Source organism: Cydia fagiglandana, chromosome 14 (genome assembly GCF_963556715.1).
Source record: "Cydia fagiglandana chromosome 14, ilCydFagi1.1, whole genome shotgun sequence".
NCBI lineage: Eukaryota > Metazoa > Arthropoda > Insecta > Lepidoptera > Tortricidae > Cydia > Cydia fagiglandana.
In genome coordinates, this window is record NC_085945.1 from 18,611,934 (window position 1) to 18,626,801 (window position 14,868).

General features: G+C 37.0%; 4 protein-coding genes across 9 annotated transcripts in view; 2 read left to right on the forward strand and 2 right to left on the reverse strand.

Moving 5' to 3' along the window:
- The window catches only part of LOC134670921 (uncharacterized), a 236,359-nt gene that overhangs the window by 204,521 nt on the left and 16,970 nt on the right, over positions 1 to 14,868 (forward strand). The window lies entirely within an intron of this gene.
- The window catches only part of LOC134670912 (SWI/SNF-related matrix-associated actin-dependent regulator of chromatin subfamily E member 1-like), a 382,337-nt gene that overhangs the window by 72,234 nt on the left and 295,235 nt on the right, over positions 1 to 14,868 (forward strand). The gene's annotated exons all lie outside the window — the stretch shown is intronic.
- LOC134670475 (uncharacterized) lies at positions 1,508 to 6,765 on the reverse strand. The gene is made up of 4 exons (XM_063528302.1): positions 6,656 to 6,765; positions 5,925 to 5,969; positions 3,268 to 3,369; positions 1,508 to 2,367 (listed from the first exon to the last, which is right to left on the reverse strand). Exons 1-4 carry the CDS (start codon positions 6,678 to 6,680, stop codon positions 1,508 to 1,510), a joined length of 1,032 nt encoding a protein of 343 aa, XP_063384372.1. The 5' UTR covers positions 6,681 to 6,765.
- The window catches only part of LOC134670896 (bridge-like lipid transfer protein family member 3B), a 73,595-nt gene continuing 71,380 nt past the window's right edge, over positions 12,654 to 14,868 (reverse strand). The window contains exon 28 of the mRNA XM_063528715.1: positions 12,654 to 14,669. Coding sequence (XP_063384785.1) covers positions 14,640 to 14,669 — 30 coding nt within the window. The 3' untranslated portion in view covers positions 12,654 to 14,639. The remainder of the gene's footprint in view (positions 14,670 to 14,868) is intronic.

Here is a 14,868-nt window from a genome sequence, read left to right on the forward strand (position 1 = left end):
ATGTATGATAAAATGTATTGACTTGTAACTCTGTTATTAATAATAAATTTCATTTCATTTCATTTCATTTCATTTCATTTCATTTCATTAGTAAATATAAGTTTTATATACCTTTAGTAGTAGTAGTAGTAAAACACTTTATTGTACAAAAAACAAAACAAAACAGGAAAAATAACATTCGTCATTAGTACAAAGGCGAACTTATCCCTTTAAGGGATCTCTTCCAGTAAACCTTTGAGCAATTGAGGGAGAATTGGAGACGGTAGACATCCGTACTGTACCAACAGCGTAAATAAAAGAACAAGAAAAGAAAATTATAATGATAATAAAAACGAAAAGTTTCTTAGTTAATTATAATATTACCTTTAGGGTTCCATGCTATCGCTGTAACATTATGTGATGTGGGATGCTCGATGATGCCCGTGCAAGTACCGGACTGTACTTCCCACACCGCTATCTGCCCGGCTATGGTGCTTGCCGCCAAATATTGACCACATGGTGAAAAGCGACATTGGGATATTGCACATTTTATCTGAAATATACAATTGCAATACTAACTAACAAATCTAACAATCGCAACTTCAAATCGTAGAAAAAATCTGGCTTAAGTAGCAGGGGCGGCGCGTGAAACATATCCGTAGGCAAGCCGGGGCTAATAAAATTTGGCTTACATATTTCTTTTACAGCTCGAACGTCCAAAAACAGGCAAGCCGGTGGGAATCGGCTTTAATGGACGCGCCGCCACTGTTAAGTAGGCTCCTTTATAATCCAATATATTATTGGAAAGAGTGAACAATTATGTATTCCAGTATAATTTGTGCACAAAGTCCATTGAATTGTATGGAGGTCCCACCTGGCCCTATGCCTCTTCCTCAGGTAGAAAACCATCAGACTTTGTTCAATATTTACCAATTACAATAACAATATATTGCAAAATGAAAGACTGCATTAACCTCTAAGATCCACCATATAAAGTTTTCAATTATTTAATTTGAACCTTATTTGATAAGTAAATTAGAACGAATTTCGTTTGTCTTAAAAAACAATGAAACAAAAGAAATGCTACTTTATTTGGTTCATGGAAGGTTCAAATTAGGTTGCACGAATATGTGCATTGTAATGTACATTAGTCTCATGTTAGTGAAATAATACTAACTGAGCTGTGTGTGAATGTCATCCTTTGTCCCCAAGTCTCATACTCCAATAAGGTCACTTCCCTGTTGTTGGGGTAAGCCAGGTACCTGCCCTCAGATGGCTCAAAATCCATGCGACCTGCAATATTTTGTGTGATATTAACTTCTTACTGAGGCTAAATAATGGACCTTCAATAGTTTACATCAGGGATGTTGCGGATATTCGCATCCACATCCGCATCCGCGGAACATCCGCATTATTTTCAACATCCGCATTATGCGGATGTCGACCAAGTTGGTAACAGGAACTTGTTAGTGGCGGCGGCGGCGGCGTAGGTGCTAGGTAATTTCGTCATTATATATAACGAAATCGTCTAGATCCCGAAAAGTCGGCCAAGAAAATAGTTAGCAGTAGACGGTAAATGTGATAACTTTTTGAGCAATGTTAATGCTCCGCAGTTTGTCGGTCCTTGATCACAAACCGTACTGATGACTGTGAAACCAATATCTTCAACAGTGGCAATAATTTCCTTGATAATACTCAATAAGTTTTCTGAGGAAATAGTGCCTTTAACGAAATAAAACGCCAATGGCTGTTTATATTTGTTGCGAATTCCTTGAAGCATAAAGACTAGAGCTTTATCTGCTATCTCGTTTTTCCTTCCGCGGTATTCTCCAGATCCGTAGTCAACATATCCCTCAACTTTATCTGAACATTCATTGTAAATTAGCCGCTTTTTTAATGATATCTCATCAAACAATAACGCGCAGATTTTGTCATTTGGTAACATAGTTGAAGCTTTCTCTTTTAACATTTTCAGAGTTGAGGTATTAATGCCAGGATTAATTTCTACAGCTTTAAGTAAGCGTTGAATTGTTCGAACACTGGGCAAAGGCATTATATGCTGCAGAAAACGGTATGTCTTGGGTGACCTTTTAAAAATTTGTAAAGCAGAAATTTTGTTCATTAAATTCCATCGCTTGCCTCTAGGTTTCCGGGCTTGATTTTTCAGAGAGTCTGATATAACATTTTTCAGAAAATCGGAATCTAATTTGTCCAAATCGACGGATGTTTTTGAGAGTGATGATAACAAACACTGTGTTCGCTGCAACTTTTTTACAAGTTTTTTTTTTCGTGGAGTCATTTCTATGTTGCTGTAGCCATATTTTGGCGGTGTTCCTCGTATACAATCTGTGGTTTTATTCGTTTTTACCCTTGAAGTCGAAGCATCATCTAAAACAAAATGATTTGTTAATAATAATAATTATGATTAGTAACAAATTGTTCATCACTACATAGTATAAAACAAAGTCGCTTCCCGCTGCCTGTCTGTATGTATGCTGTAACAGCTTCTTACAAATAGCTAGTATTTGAATGCGGATCCCTAAAAATATATTCACACGTCGCAATAAGTTCTTTGAAACCGACCTAATATAAACACAAAATCATAGTTTTGGTTTCATGTTGCCTTTTTTTCGGCGCCGCTCTTAGGATACTTGATTCTTATCATAAGTACGTTAGCTAAAACAAAGAGTTCTGTTGCAAATGCGTATTAAAAGGGCATAGGTTAATTATAATAAGGTGACACATACGTCATCTAGTTAAAAACTTTTACTAATCGTATTCATAAATGACGTATGTTAATGTAATTTGTACGTACATAACGTCTTTCTGTAATGTGAATTGTTTAATATTAGAGTCAGTGAAGTCAGGAAGTGTTTACATTGATCTATAATTTAGTTATTAAGAGTAATGTGTAAGAAATTAATCCTTTTATTCCCTTAGGTCATCACGTCGGGTGTTCGTTGTATTTTTTTTAGCTGAGTTCAGCGTATTTCAAAGGGTTAGGGAAGTCGTCATGCAGATACTTACTAGATCTCGTTCAAACCAATTTTCGGTGGAAGTTTGCATAGTAAATGTACATACATTTTTTTTTAGTTTTATCATACTCTTATTTTAGAAGTTACAGGGGGGGGGGGACACATTTTACAAATGGGGCAAACGGATTTTGAAGAGTTTTTTTTTAATAGATAGAATGATTCAAGAGGAAGATTTATGTATCATTTGTTAATCCGTGTGAAGCCGGGGCGGGTCGCTAATTAATAATAACTATACTAATAACTATTAACCGACCTGGTGTACTTTTATCAGAAATCTCGTATGTTGAAGTCGATGGCACGTTCTTTGGATCATAACCCTTATTTCGCTTTGAACTTGGGGAATCATCATCTTCACCTTAAACAAGATTTTAAAATTACGTTATATTTAAAGGAAAGTCACAAAATATATTTTACAGTACATATGGTCCTATTTTCCCGCACTAGTGCGTAAAATAGCACTTTTCGTGCGATGTCAAAAGTTTAAAGGGCCATATGTACTGTAAAACGTTGTACGATACACGTGCGAATAGGTAATTAGCAACTCGTGTAGATTTAAAACGATATTTCTAATTTCCTCTTTTCCGCACTTGTATCGTAATTCGTAATAGTACATTACTACAGAGGCCGTGAAGTAAGGGATTGCAGGATTGCGGTAGACGGCTGGGTCGTAGACGAGGCCGGATAAAGCGAGTCTTGCAATCTCTGTTCCGGCCAAGGATTGTATAGTGCTTTTCTCAAACATTGCATAAAAAAAATTTAATAAATTAAAAACGTTATAAGAAAATATTATAATTAAAATAACTACTAAGTAATGAAGGAAATTATTTATTTTAGGTTGTAAAGTAGAAACAATTGCTTCATAAGTCAGAAACGCGCATGTGACACCCTTAATATAGCAACATCCATAGATTACGAAAACCACTTAGCGTTGCTTGTTAGTCTCTATAGGCTACGGTGGCCAAAATCGAGAAAACAACTGTCTAAAAATTTAATTTAGAGCGGAGCAATTACCAGGACCTCATGAGTTACGAGAAGGCGTTAAGAGCGCTATTACATTTCGGGGTTGAGCGAGTTTAGGTATTTTACGCGCTGCGGCAGGCCGTGCGTGCTCAGTATGCCGATTCCTTCTACCACACTCGCACTACAATGATGGATTAAACATTCTTGATCCTTCGCGAAGCATATTGAAATCAACCATAACAACACTAACTGTACTTAACTTTTAAAGTCCTAAAACTGTTATTTGGTAAGTACGAAAATACTAAATGCAGTGCAAATGTACATAGGGGCTGTTCATAAATTACGTCATCTATTTTTGACGATTTTTGACCGGGGCCCCACCCCTCAAATCATCCAAAACTCATGCTTCGGATGACTCTGTTTCCTCCTACGTCATGCTACATCATCCGATCTCCAGACCCCCCCCCCTCCTTCCATTTGAAACGACGTAATTTATTAATAGCCCCATACTCGTACTTATGAAGGTATATTACTCGAAAGAAATTATAGGTACTCGCTTATTTACATGTTTCGTCATTGCATTTGGTACCTATAGGTTGTAAAGTTTGTATCAACGAGGGTTTAAAAACGAACTGGTATGACCACATTCCGGCTCCATCATCAGACCTTGAGTACTATCTTGTGTCAAAGATCTTGTTGAGACAAATCAAACGAGCCCAAACACGAAGTGGTTTAGTTGCATGGTTGATTGGTACCGGTGACCACCTTCCGGCTCCATCATCAGACCCTGAGTACTATCTTGTGTCAAAGATCTTGTTGAGACGAATAAAACGAGCCTAAACACGAAGTGGTTTAGTTGCATGGTTGATTGGTACCGGTGACCACCTTCCGGCTCCATCATCAGACCCGGAGTACTATCTTGTGTCGAAGATCACGTTGAGACAAATCAAACGAGCCTAAACATGAAGTGGTTTAATTGCATGGTTGATTGGTACCGGTGACCACATTCCGGCTCCATCATCAGACCTTGAGTACTATCTATCTTGTGTCAAAGATCTTGTTGAGACGAATAAAACGAGCCTAAACACGAAGTGGTTTAGTTGCATGGTTGATTGGTACCGGTGACCACCTTCCGGCTCCATCATCAGACCCTGAGTACTATCTTGTGTCAAAGATCTTGTTGAGACGAGCAAATGAGCAACTTCATGTCTTCATTTCATGATATTAACGCATACATTTCGAAGTATGTTTGAGAAAATAACAATTTTTTCTCAAACATGCAATGAAATGTCGTCGCTCCGGGCGTTATATCAGGCTTCGAAGTATCACGTTTAGGGCGGAGCAACTCCAGAGAACTGTAAAGGAATTTCATACAAAATTGAACGCCTATACTGCAAAACGTAATTCAAGGCCAAAAAAAGTATGACAATGTTGCCACTGCAATAATTTGTTTGTAAAATTGTAAATTCCTTTTGATAAATAATCATGTTAAGATAATTTATTCATTAGTAATTTTACTCCTACTATTTAAAAAAGTACTTTTAGTTACTTATTTGTACATAAATACAAGACGCGCTAGTAAAAAAGTGGCAACATTTCTTACTTTTTTTGGTCTTGAATTACAGCTTGGCAAAAAAGAGTAGAAATTAAAAAGTGGCAACACTGTAGTGTCGTCCCGTTTTTTTATATAAATTGGTTAGAAAGGGACGACACTAGAGTGTTGCCACTTTTTAATTTCTACTCTTTTTTGCCAAGCTGTACGTTATCTGGAGCGGCTACCGCGAAAACCGAAATTCGCAAATTGCGGGGATCTTTCTCTTTTACTCCAACGAAGGCGTAATTAGAGTGACAGAGAAAAATCCCCGCAATTTGCGAACTTCGATTTTCGCGGTTATAGCCCAGTTTAGGCGGCCGGGAAGTAATAATTAAAGTATTATTTTAATCTTTTACCTTCTAGTTTGCGTTTTTGTCCTGAGACTCCTCCAGCAGAAACTACTGTAACATAACATTATTAAATTATGTACTTGCCTTTATTCAGTTTAAGAATAAAAAGCGGCAAAGTGCGAATCAGACTCGCCCATGAAGGGTTCCGTACCAGCGAGTAACATAACAAAATTGCGGTTTACGATTTATGACGTATTAAAAAAAAATACTTACCAGGCCTCGCTCAAACCAATTTTCGGTGGAAGTTTGCATGGTAATGTACATCATTTTTTTTTAGATTTATCATTCACTTATTTTAAAAGTTACAGGGGGGGACGACACACATTTTACCACTTTGTAAGTGTCTCTCGCGCAAACTATTCAGTTTATAAAAAAATGATATTAGAAACCTCAATATCATTTTTGAAGACCTATCCATAGACACCCCACCCGTATGGGTATGATGAAAGAAAAATTTTTGTGTTTCAGTTCTAAGTAGGTATGGGGAACCCCCAAAATTTATTGTTTTTTTCTATTTTTGTGTGAAAATCTTAATGCGGTTCACAGAATACATCTACTTACCAAGTTTCAAGAGTTCTTACAGTTTCGGAAAAAAGTGGCTGTAACATACACGGACAGACAGACGGACAGACAGACGGACAGACATGACGAACCTATAAGGGTTCCGTTTTTTGCCATTTGGCTACGGAACCCTAAAAAAAGGTAGCAAATTATGAATACTAATAAAATTTTAATACCTATTTCTGAATGATGTGGTGCCATTTTATCAGAAATCTCGTAAGTTGAGGTCGATGGCACACTGTTTGGGCCATAACCCTTATTTCGTTTTGAATTTGTGGAATCATCATCTTCACCTTAAACAAGGTTGTAAAATTACGTTATATTCAATTCAAACGAAAGTCAAAAAATAAAAATATAATTAAAGTATTATTTTTATCTTTTACCTCCTAGTTTGCGTTTTTGTCCTGAGACACTTCCAGCAGAAACCACTGTAACATAATCAAACATTTTAATTTACTTGCCTGATTTTAGTTAAAGAAAAGCGGCCAAGTGTGAGTCGGACTCGGCCATGAAGGGTTCCGTACCAGCAAGTAACATAATACAATAGCGGTTTACGATTTGGTAATGGTAATTTATATACATCATATATATTTTTTAGATTTATCATTCTCTTATTTTGGAAGTGTCTCTCGCGGCTCGCGCAAACTATTCAGTTTAGAAAAAAATGATATCAGAAACCTCAATATCAATAGACACCCCACACCCATATGTTGATGACAAAAAAATTTTTGAGTTTCAGTTCTAAGTATGGGGAACCCCCAAAATGTATTGTTTTTTTTTCTATTTTTGTGTGAAAATCTTAATGCGGTTCACAGAATATATCAACTTACCAAGTTTCAACAGTATAGTTTCGGAAAAAAGTGGCTGTGACATACGGACGGACGGACAGACAGACAGACATACAGACAGACAGACAGGTATGGCGAATTCACAAGGGTTCCGTTTTTTTTGCCATTTGGCTACGGAACCCTAAAAACCGGGCAAGTGCGAGTCGGACTCGCGCACGAAGGATTCCGTACCATAAAGCAAAAAAAAACGGAAAAAATTCAAAAACAAAACGGTCACCCATCCAAGTACTGACCACGCCCGACGTTGCTTAACTTTGGTCAAAAATCACGTTTGTTGTATGGGAGCCCCATTTAAATCTTTATTTTATTATGTTTTTAGTATTTGTATAGCGGCAACAGAAATACATCATCTGTGAAAATTTCAACTGTCTAGCTATCACGGTTCGTGAGATACAGCCTGGTGACAGACGGACGGACGGACGGACGGACAGCGAAGTCTTAGTAATAGGGTCCCGTTTTACCCTTTGGGTACGGAACCCTAAAAATCAGTAACAAATTATAAATACCAATAAGGGGTTGTGCACAAATCACGCGAGGTATTTTCGGCTACTTTTTGACCCCCCCTCCTCCTTGGTGATATTTGGTGAGGTTTTTGGTGTAAGGATTCTTATAGGATATCTACTATGGACAAAACGAGCATAGGGATATCGCCGCGGCATCTTAAAAGTTTAATGGTCATTTTTATACTTTGTCAATTATATTTTCCACCAAATATATATTGAGACAATAAAAAAGGGTCATTTTTATACTTCGACAAACATATAACTAGTCAAAATTATACAGGGAGGAAATTATCCGAGTGGACATTTTTATAAACCGTCATTTTTCCTTTAAGTCCACAGTCGCATAAATCCCCCCTCCCCCAACGTGATCTATCGTGAGTTTTTCGTGACCTCCCCTAAAATAAAGATTTAAATGGGGCTCCCATACAACAAACGTGAACGTTTTTGACCAAAGTTAAGCAACGTCGGGAGTGGTCAGCACTTGGATGGGTGACCGTTTTTTTTATGCTTTTTTTTGTTTTTTTTTTTGCATTATGGTACGGAACCCTTTGTGCGCGAGTCCGATTCGCACTTGCCCGGTTTTTCAAACTCTGGAACAATAGGGAATGACGACAGAATTTCGTCCGAGAGGGGCGCCTTGAGATTTAGGCTTGGTACCGCATTCCTTTTTAGCCTGTTTCCATTTTTGTTGAAGGCAGTTGGTGGAAAATGATCTCCACAAATAAATTTATTTTCGTTTAATCTTTGTATGGGTAAATATACCAAATCTTCGTTGCCGGTCAACTTTACCCATAATCGACATCTGAAATAAAGGGATTATCGACAAGTTGTTCGCACACTATTCGTGTCCTTAGGTTACCTAGTTTTTTACAAGAAGAACCTATTCACAGAATGTTTTCGTTTTAATCAAGGATTGTAAACGATAAAAACTGCTCCAAACTAATTAAATTAGTATCTGGTAACGACTCAAAATGAAAATATCGCATAAAACATCAGTTTATCGACCTGTTGGGGTCAAGCGGAAATCTCGCCAAAAATATATCAGACGTTAATCTTCTTACACGCCTGACCCCACAAACTTCACATTTTCGCAAAGATTTGCCCCCCATTTAAGCAAAAGAGAAAATAATTTTGTCTTTTACCAAAAATAATCACTTAATATTACCGCTGTCACGAAAATTTAAAATGACGGTTGACGTTTTACCGATCATACCAACCTAAAGAAAAGTAAGTATAATACGACTAAGTTGAAAGCAAGTATGGTATGTGCTACCAAAATGCAACAACAGTCATTTTAATTCGATAAGATTATTTCTATGCCTCAATGTTGGTAACAAGTACGTTCATAGTTTATCATAGTATGGGGTGTCGATGGGCTGCAACTAATATAAAAGCTGATAATTCATTTTCGTGTTGTGTTTTTCAATATATTTTAATTTCTAATTTGTTTGATTGAAGTCGAGGGTTATATTTTTAAGCAGTGTAAGCAAATTATTACATAAATATGTTCAATATTACGCCGATAAACAGAATGATTATTCTTTATAACAATTTTAACATCGTTTTCTGTCGTACATCTGCAACATTGTTAGAGAGATAATGTTGCCATGTTCAAATTATTACTTTAGTTTGGAGGGATATTGAAAAGAATATGAGACTTACATATTCTCATCAGCCAGCACCAAATGAAGGAGTTAAAAAAATAAACATGTTTTATCAGACGTTCTGTCTAATACCTAGCTCTAAATTAAAAATAGGTAGTCTCTGTGGAAGAGTCATAGGATGTATTGGTTCCCTTATATTCCACGACTCTTCTCTTTCCGCTCAGAACAGTCTACTCACGTAAATAAATACATTTATAAGCATTAAATTTAACTGAAGCCTTGAAACTACAATACATTACATACATCTACATACGTTCTTTTAGATCATAGTAGTCTATAAAACCGTGTACGGGCAGCGTAAAAAAAAAAACAGTTTGACGTAGATATTCAATTTAATTTTAACAATTCCTCTGTAATTAAATAGATCACAACAACAGTTTTAGTTTCTTGTTTATACATTAAAATGGTTCAAAAATGGAATTTATATTATATTATGCATAAGGTAAAAACAGGTTCAATATAAAAACGAAATAAAATGGAAACAGTAAATAATGGAAAACAACAATTTGGGACAAGGGATTGTTTTTGCATAGATGTGATGTTTTGTATTCGATATATATGAGTGATTACACAGCTAACATACAGATGCAGCATAGAATAAGTATGAAGCGGATATTAAATATCTAAATAACTTTACATATACAGGCACAAGATTTTTAAGACTAACACATCAAAAATATATACAAAAATACATATGACAAAACATAATGGGAATAATATGTATAAGTACACATGATTTTATTTAACCGCATGCATTTATTTAACGCTATAAATATTTTTGTAGTTTTATTCTTGTATATTGATTGATATATTTAAAATTTCTGTAGGTACACTTTTAGTCATACCAAGAAAACTTTGAATCGTGATGATATATCATACGGAATATTTCATTAATTTCATAAAAATTGATACCTATTAATTATCATCATGAGAGCCATAGACGAAAAACTATAACTAATAATCCCAATCTGAGAATATGTACAGTCCATAGTAAAAATGAAAAGAAATACTACATTTTTAATAAAGACTTATATACAAACATTGTTTAAAAAAATACACTGTGCTTTGTTGGCACGAACATAACGAATGTTATAACATCTGTAAGTTTTTTTGCCAATCCCGATAATATTTATTACAAATACACCAAAAGCTGTCCTTGTATCAGAGAAAATATCGCTTTTAAATTCCTTTACACAGTCATACAGGAGATGTATAAGTATGTATCTCTAATACTGGGTCATAGAGTTTCCTTTGAATTGTTAAAGCATACACTTCAAAAAGTATGTACTCACAAGTCAAAGTAAAATTCCTCGCATACCTTCTCTAGACGTTTGGAAAAAATACTGAATACTACACCTAATATACATAATTAATGTAGTTTACATCAACAGGGGTATCATGGTCGCATTTTTATCACCTGTCATGCCATGCGTCACTTTCGCACTTATATTTGATAGAACGTGACAGGCAAATGATAAAGAGCCGACCATATTAAGCCGACCACTGACTAACAGTCCGCCGGACGGTATCGGTCTGTCAGTTAGAACAAAAATTTGACAGTTCCGAAGAACTGACAGGCCGATACCGTCCGGCGGACTGTTAGTCAGTGGTCGGCTTCAGTCCTACAGAAGGGCATACATGGAATTTCATAAAGAGTACTATGGTCAAATGTGGCTGCGGGATAGTACAGCTGGCCTTCGCATTGGAGAGCCTGGGCTATAACCGCGAAAATCGAAGTTCGCAAATTGCGGGCATTTTTCTCTGTCACTCTAATTACGCCTTCATTGGAGTAAAAGTGAAAGATCCCCGCAATTTGCGAATTTCGGTTTTGGCGGTAGCCCCTCTGTTCACACATTGATTAGGGCTTATTTAGACGATGTGAGAAGTCGCATGCGAGTTTCATTACATTGCGGTTTTTGATCGGTCAGTTGAATTGGAGGTAACCAACAGTCCGCAATGCAAATCGCATGCGAGTTCGCGCGCCGTCATAACCTCTAGCCGCCCAGACATCAAAACTTGCCAATACGAATGCAATTTTGATTTGTCTAAATTAAGATTGAAATTAGAATGGAATAACCTTTTTATAGGCCTCTGCGCGGCTTAGGGTAGGGTAGGGTAATCAGACCTTAGTATTCAATACGAGTTCCACTAAACGCAAGGAAAGGTAGCGAATGTAAGAACTTGCAATTAACACTAATCAATGTGTAAATTAACAAGCCCTAATATGAAGGCCAGCCAGGCAACCACACGTATTAACCTTAAAAGAACTAAATAACTAAATGCTGTAATGGGTTGGGTTACTTAGTTTCCCTAATAATATCTAATAATTTTTTACACATACATTAATTTTAATTCTTCCAAAGACGTCTAGAGAGTTCTAAGCACACATTACTCACCCAGCAAAAATCCATTATTTTTTTGCAATAACATATACATTTTAAAGAGAGTAAATATCCAGTGTTAAATGAAACTATTTTACATACAAACCAACGCTACCACAATATCTATACATACATATAATAAATATATAATATGTATATGGCCATAATCTGTCCCTTATACTTAAAATCTTAGCCTAGGAAATGTTTGGTGTCACATAAAACAAAAGCCCTGTTTAAAAACTTCTAGGTAAGTTGTATGAAAGTTAATATCTGTGTGAGTGAAACTTTCATATAGCTTGGCTAGAAGCACTTAAACGGGCCAGACTATATCGCAATACTAATCTCTTTGCTGTACCTCATGTTGGAAAAATAATGACATTTGCCAGTTGTTCAAAAAATTAATAAAACAAGTAATTTACTAAATATATATAAAATAGTAACACTGACACCTATACATATAACTAACACCATAGTAAAATTAACTAGAACACCTATTCAAATCACTGGGCCAAAAAACGTCAGTTGAGTTCAACAAATAAATCAGTATTACCAATTGCTAATATCAATAGACATAAGGCTCCATCATGCATATGAAATAATTGTTTGCTCCAATAATACAATGCATACAACGTTTTGACATAATGCGCTTTGAATATGGGTAGAAACATTTTAACAAATACATACAAGGAACCGCGTCAGTTTCAGAAACACAACACTGGCAACAGTTTGAACACTTTTGTACCAGTGTCGCCAGGTATACACATTTTCCCCCCAAAACTCCGCTATTTCTGAAACTCTCGCATTGTAACATTAAAGTACTTTTCAATAATAAATGCACGCTATAAGTACGCAAGTATAAAATATCTGCGATCACATTTGCTAACCTCGACCGATATTTGATAAACACCATATTTTGATAATTAATATAATGACTAACATGCCACACACGTTTGACGGTTATAGATTGTAAAAACAATGGCATCACTATTAAGATTTTTTTGTTGGCTCACGATGAATACTGATTTCAGGTCCAAAATGCAGCAGAAAAAACGCAAAGATGTAGGCACAATGCTCCTAACATTAACCTCAAACTGGAGTCACCATATTTCACATTAATATCCTCTAGCCGCCCATACGTCAAACCTTGCCAAGAAAAATGAAATTTTATTTTGTCAACACAAAGTTCAAATTAGAATGGAACAGGAGACCTTTTTATAGGTCTCTGGGCGGCTAGAGGATATAAGTATTTAACTACAATTTCATACTTTTCCCCATTGTTTCAACTGTCTACATTTTTTGCCAATTATTCTGCTTTTTGGATCTCTGCTCTGCAATAAGTTCTATACGTATATATATAGTATGTATATCGTCCTTTGGAAAGGAATATTAATATTTTACTGATGAAACGTCAATACTCAAAATTTCAATCCAAAATTTATAAATCAGCCAAGTGAATGATGTTATACAGAAAATTACATTCAAACTTCGAAAATTCATTGAGTCCTTTCTGAATAGCATCGTCCACTTACAAACTACGGAATGGTTATTCTATATTTCTAAATACGATACGTTTTATTAGCGTTAATCTCACTCGGGACATTTTATGTATCTTAATTTTAATCCCATTGTTAATTGAAATATTTATACTTAATTTTTGATACTGTTTTTTCGACAAAGATCTTCGTTATAGAGCGTTACATGCCGAGAAATTGTTGACTTGAAAAACGTGTGTTATCCTTTATATAATTATGTACTTCATGAGTGTAGCAGAAGTTTTACATTACAGTTAGTAACAACTTTTGACTTATTGTAACTGACTGCGGAATAATGTACCCATAAGTTTTCATGCTCCCTTCTTCTCGGCGTGCGAACTGAATGGCTTGAGCATGGGAGCCGGGTGACCGGCGCGGTGTCCTGCAAACTTATATAAGCGGCCTTAGTGCTGCTCATATCCCTTGGAAGTTCGACACCAAACACTGACCAAACATATAAATGTATGGTAGGCAAAAGGCATCAAAGTCGAGCGACCGTTCCATCAGTTCCATGGTCTTAAGGTTAAATACGATTCCCATCCAACGAGCGAAGTCGTAGCGTATTTCACATTTGTATGGCCGCAAGCCGTGGACGCCGACGTCTCCGGTCGGATTCCATCGCTTCGGCCACACATAATTTGACTGTAGTTATGCAGAAAATGACCAACTCAATTTCTTTATCAATGCAGAAAGCGACCAAAGCTACTGTGTTAAGGTGTAAGTCACTTTGACAAATAAAAGTTGGTCGCTTTCTACAGAACTACGGTCATTATAGGTACATTGAAAATGCGTTCCGACCCGTCCCGACTCCAGCCGATCGGTGAGAATCGTACATTAAATTCTCGACGCTCCCTCGAATACAGAGGCCGGCCTATGTAGAAGTTCTGGAAATCTAAACCCGTTGCACTTGTGGTGACTATTTGTTCCGCCTAGTGTGAGCAGGACCGTCGTGTAATGGCTATGTGTTCCGCCTAGTGTGAGCAGGACCGTCGTGTAGTGGCTATGTGTTCCGCCTAGTGTGAGCAGGACCGTCGTGTAATGGCTATGTGTTCCGCCTAGTGTGAGCAGGACGGGTGTGTGGCTACGTGTTCCGCCTAGTGTGAGCAGGACCGTCGTATAGTGGCTATGTGTTCCGCCTAGTGCGAGCAGTACCCTTGTGGTGGCTAGGTGTCGCCGCAGCAGTGCGTGCAGTCGAGGCTGCAGGAGTCGCCGCCGGCGCGGCCGCGGGACCGCTATCTCTTCCCGCGCACCCCCAGTTGCTCCTGAAACAATATACGAAATAGACGGGTGTGTCGTGGACAGGGCGAAGTGGAGAAGGTTAAGCAGGAAAGCTGACCCTACCACCATGTGGGATAGATAGCTAGGAAGAGAGAGAGAGACGGGTATGGAAAGTGGGTGAATGAGTGTAAAATGTTCATACAAGCAATCACAAGCGTTTAAGAACGACACGAGTTGAATATA

What these genes read in the sequence shown, in the direction of transcription:
- LOC134670475 (XM_063528302.1), bottom strand. Translation starts at nt 6,680, where the DNA reads ATGGCACCACATCATTCAGAAATAG. An exon ending in ACCACATCATTCAGAAATAG is followed by an intron (nt 5,970 to 6,655) that starts GTATTAAAATTT and finishes GTTATGTTACAG; the next exon opens with TAGTTTCTGCTGGAGGAGTC. An exon ending in TTCTGATAAAAGTACACCAG is followed by an intron (nt 2,368 to 3,267) that starts GTCGGTTAATAG and finishes ATTTTGTTTTAG; the next exon opens with ATGATGCTTCGACTTCAAGG.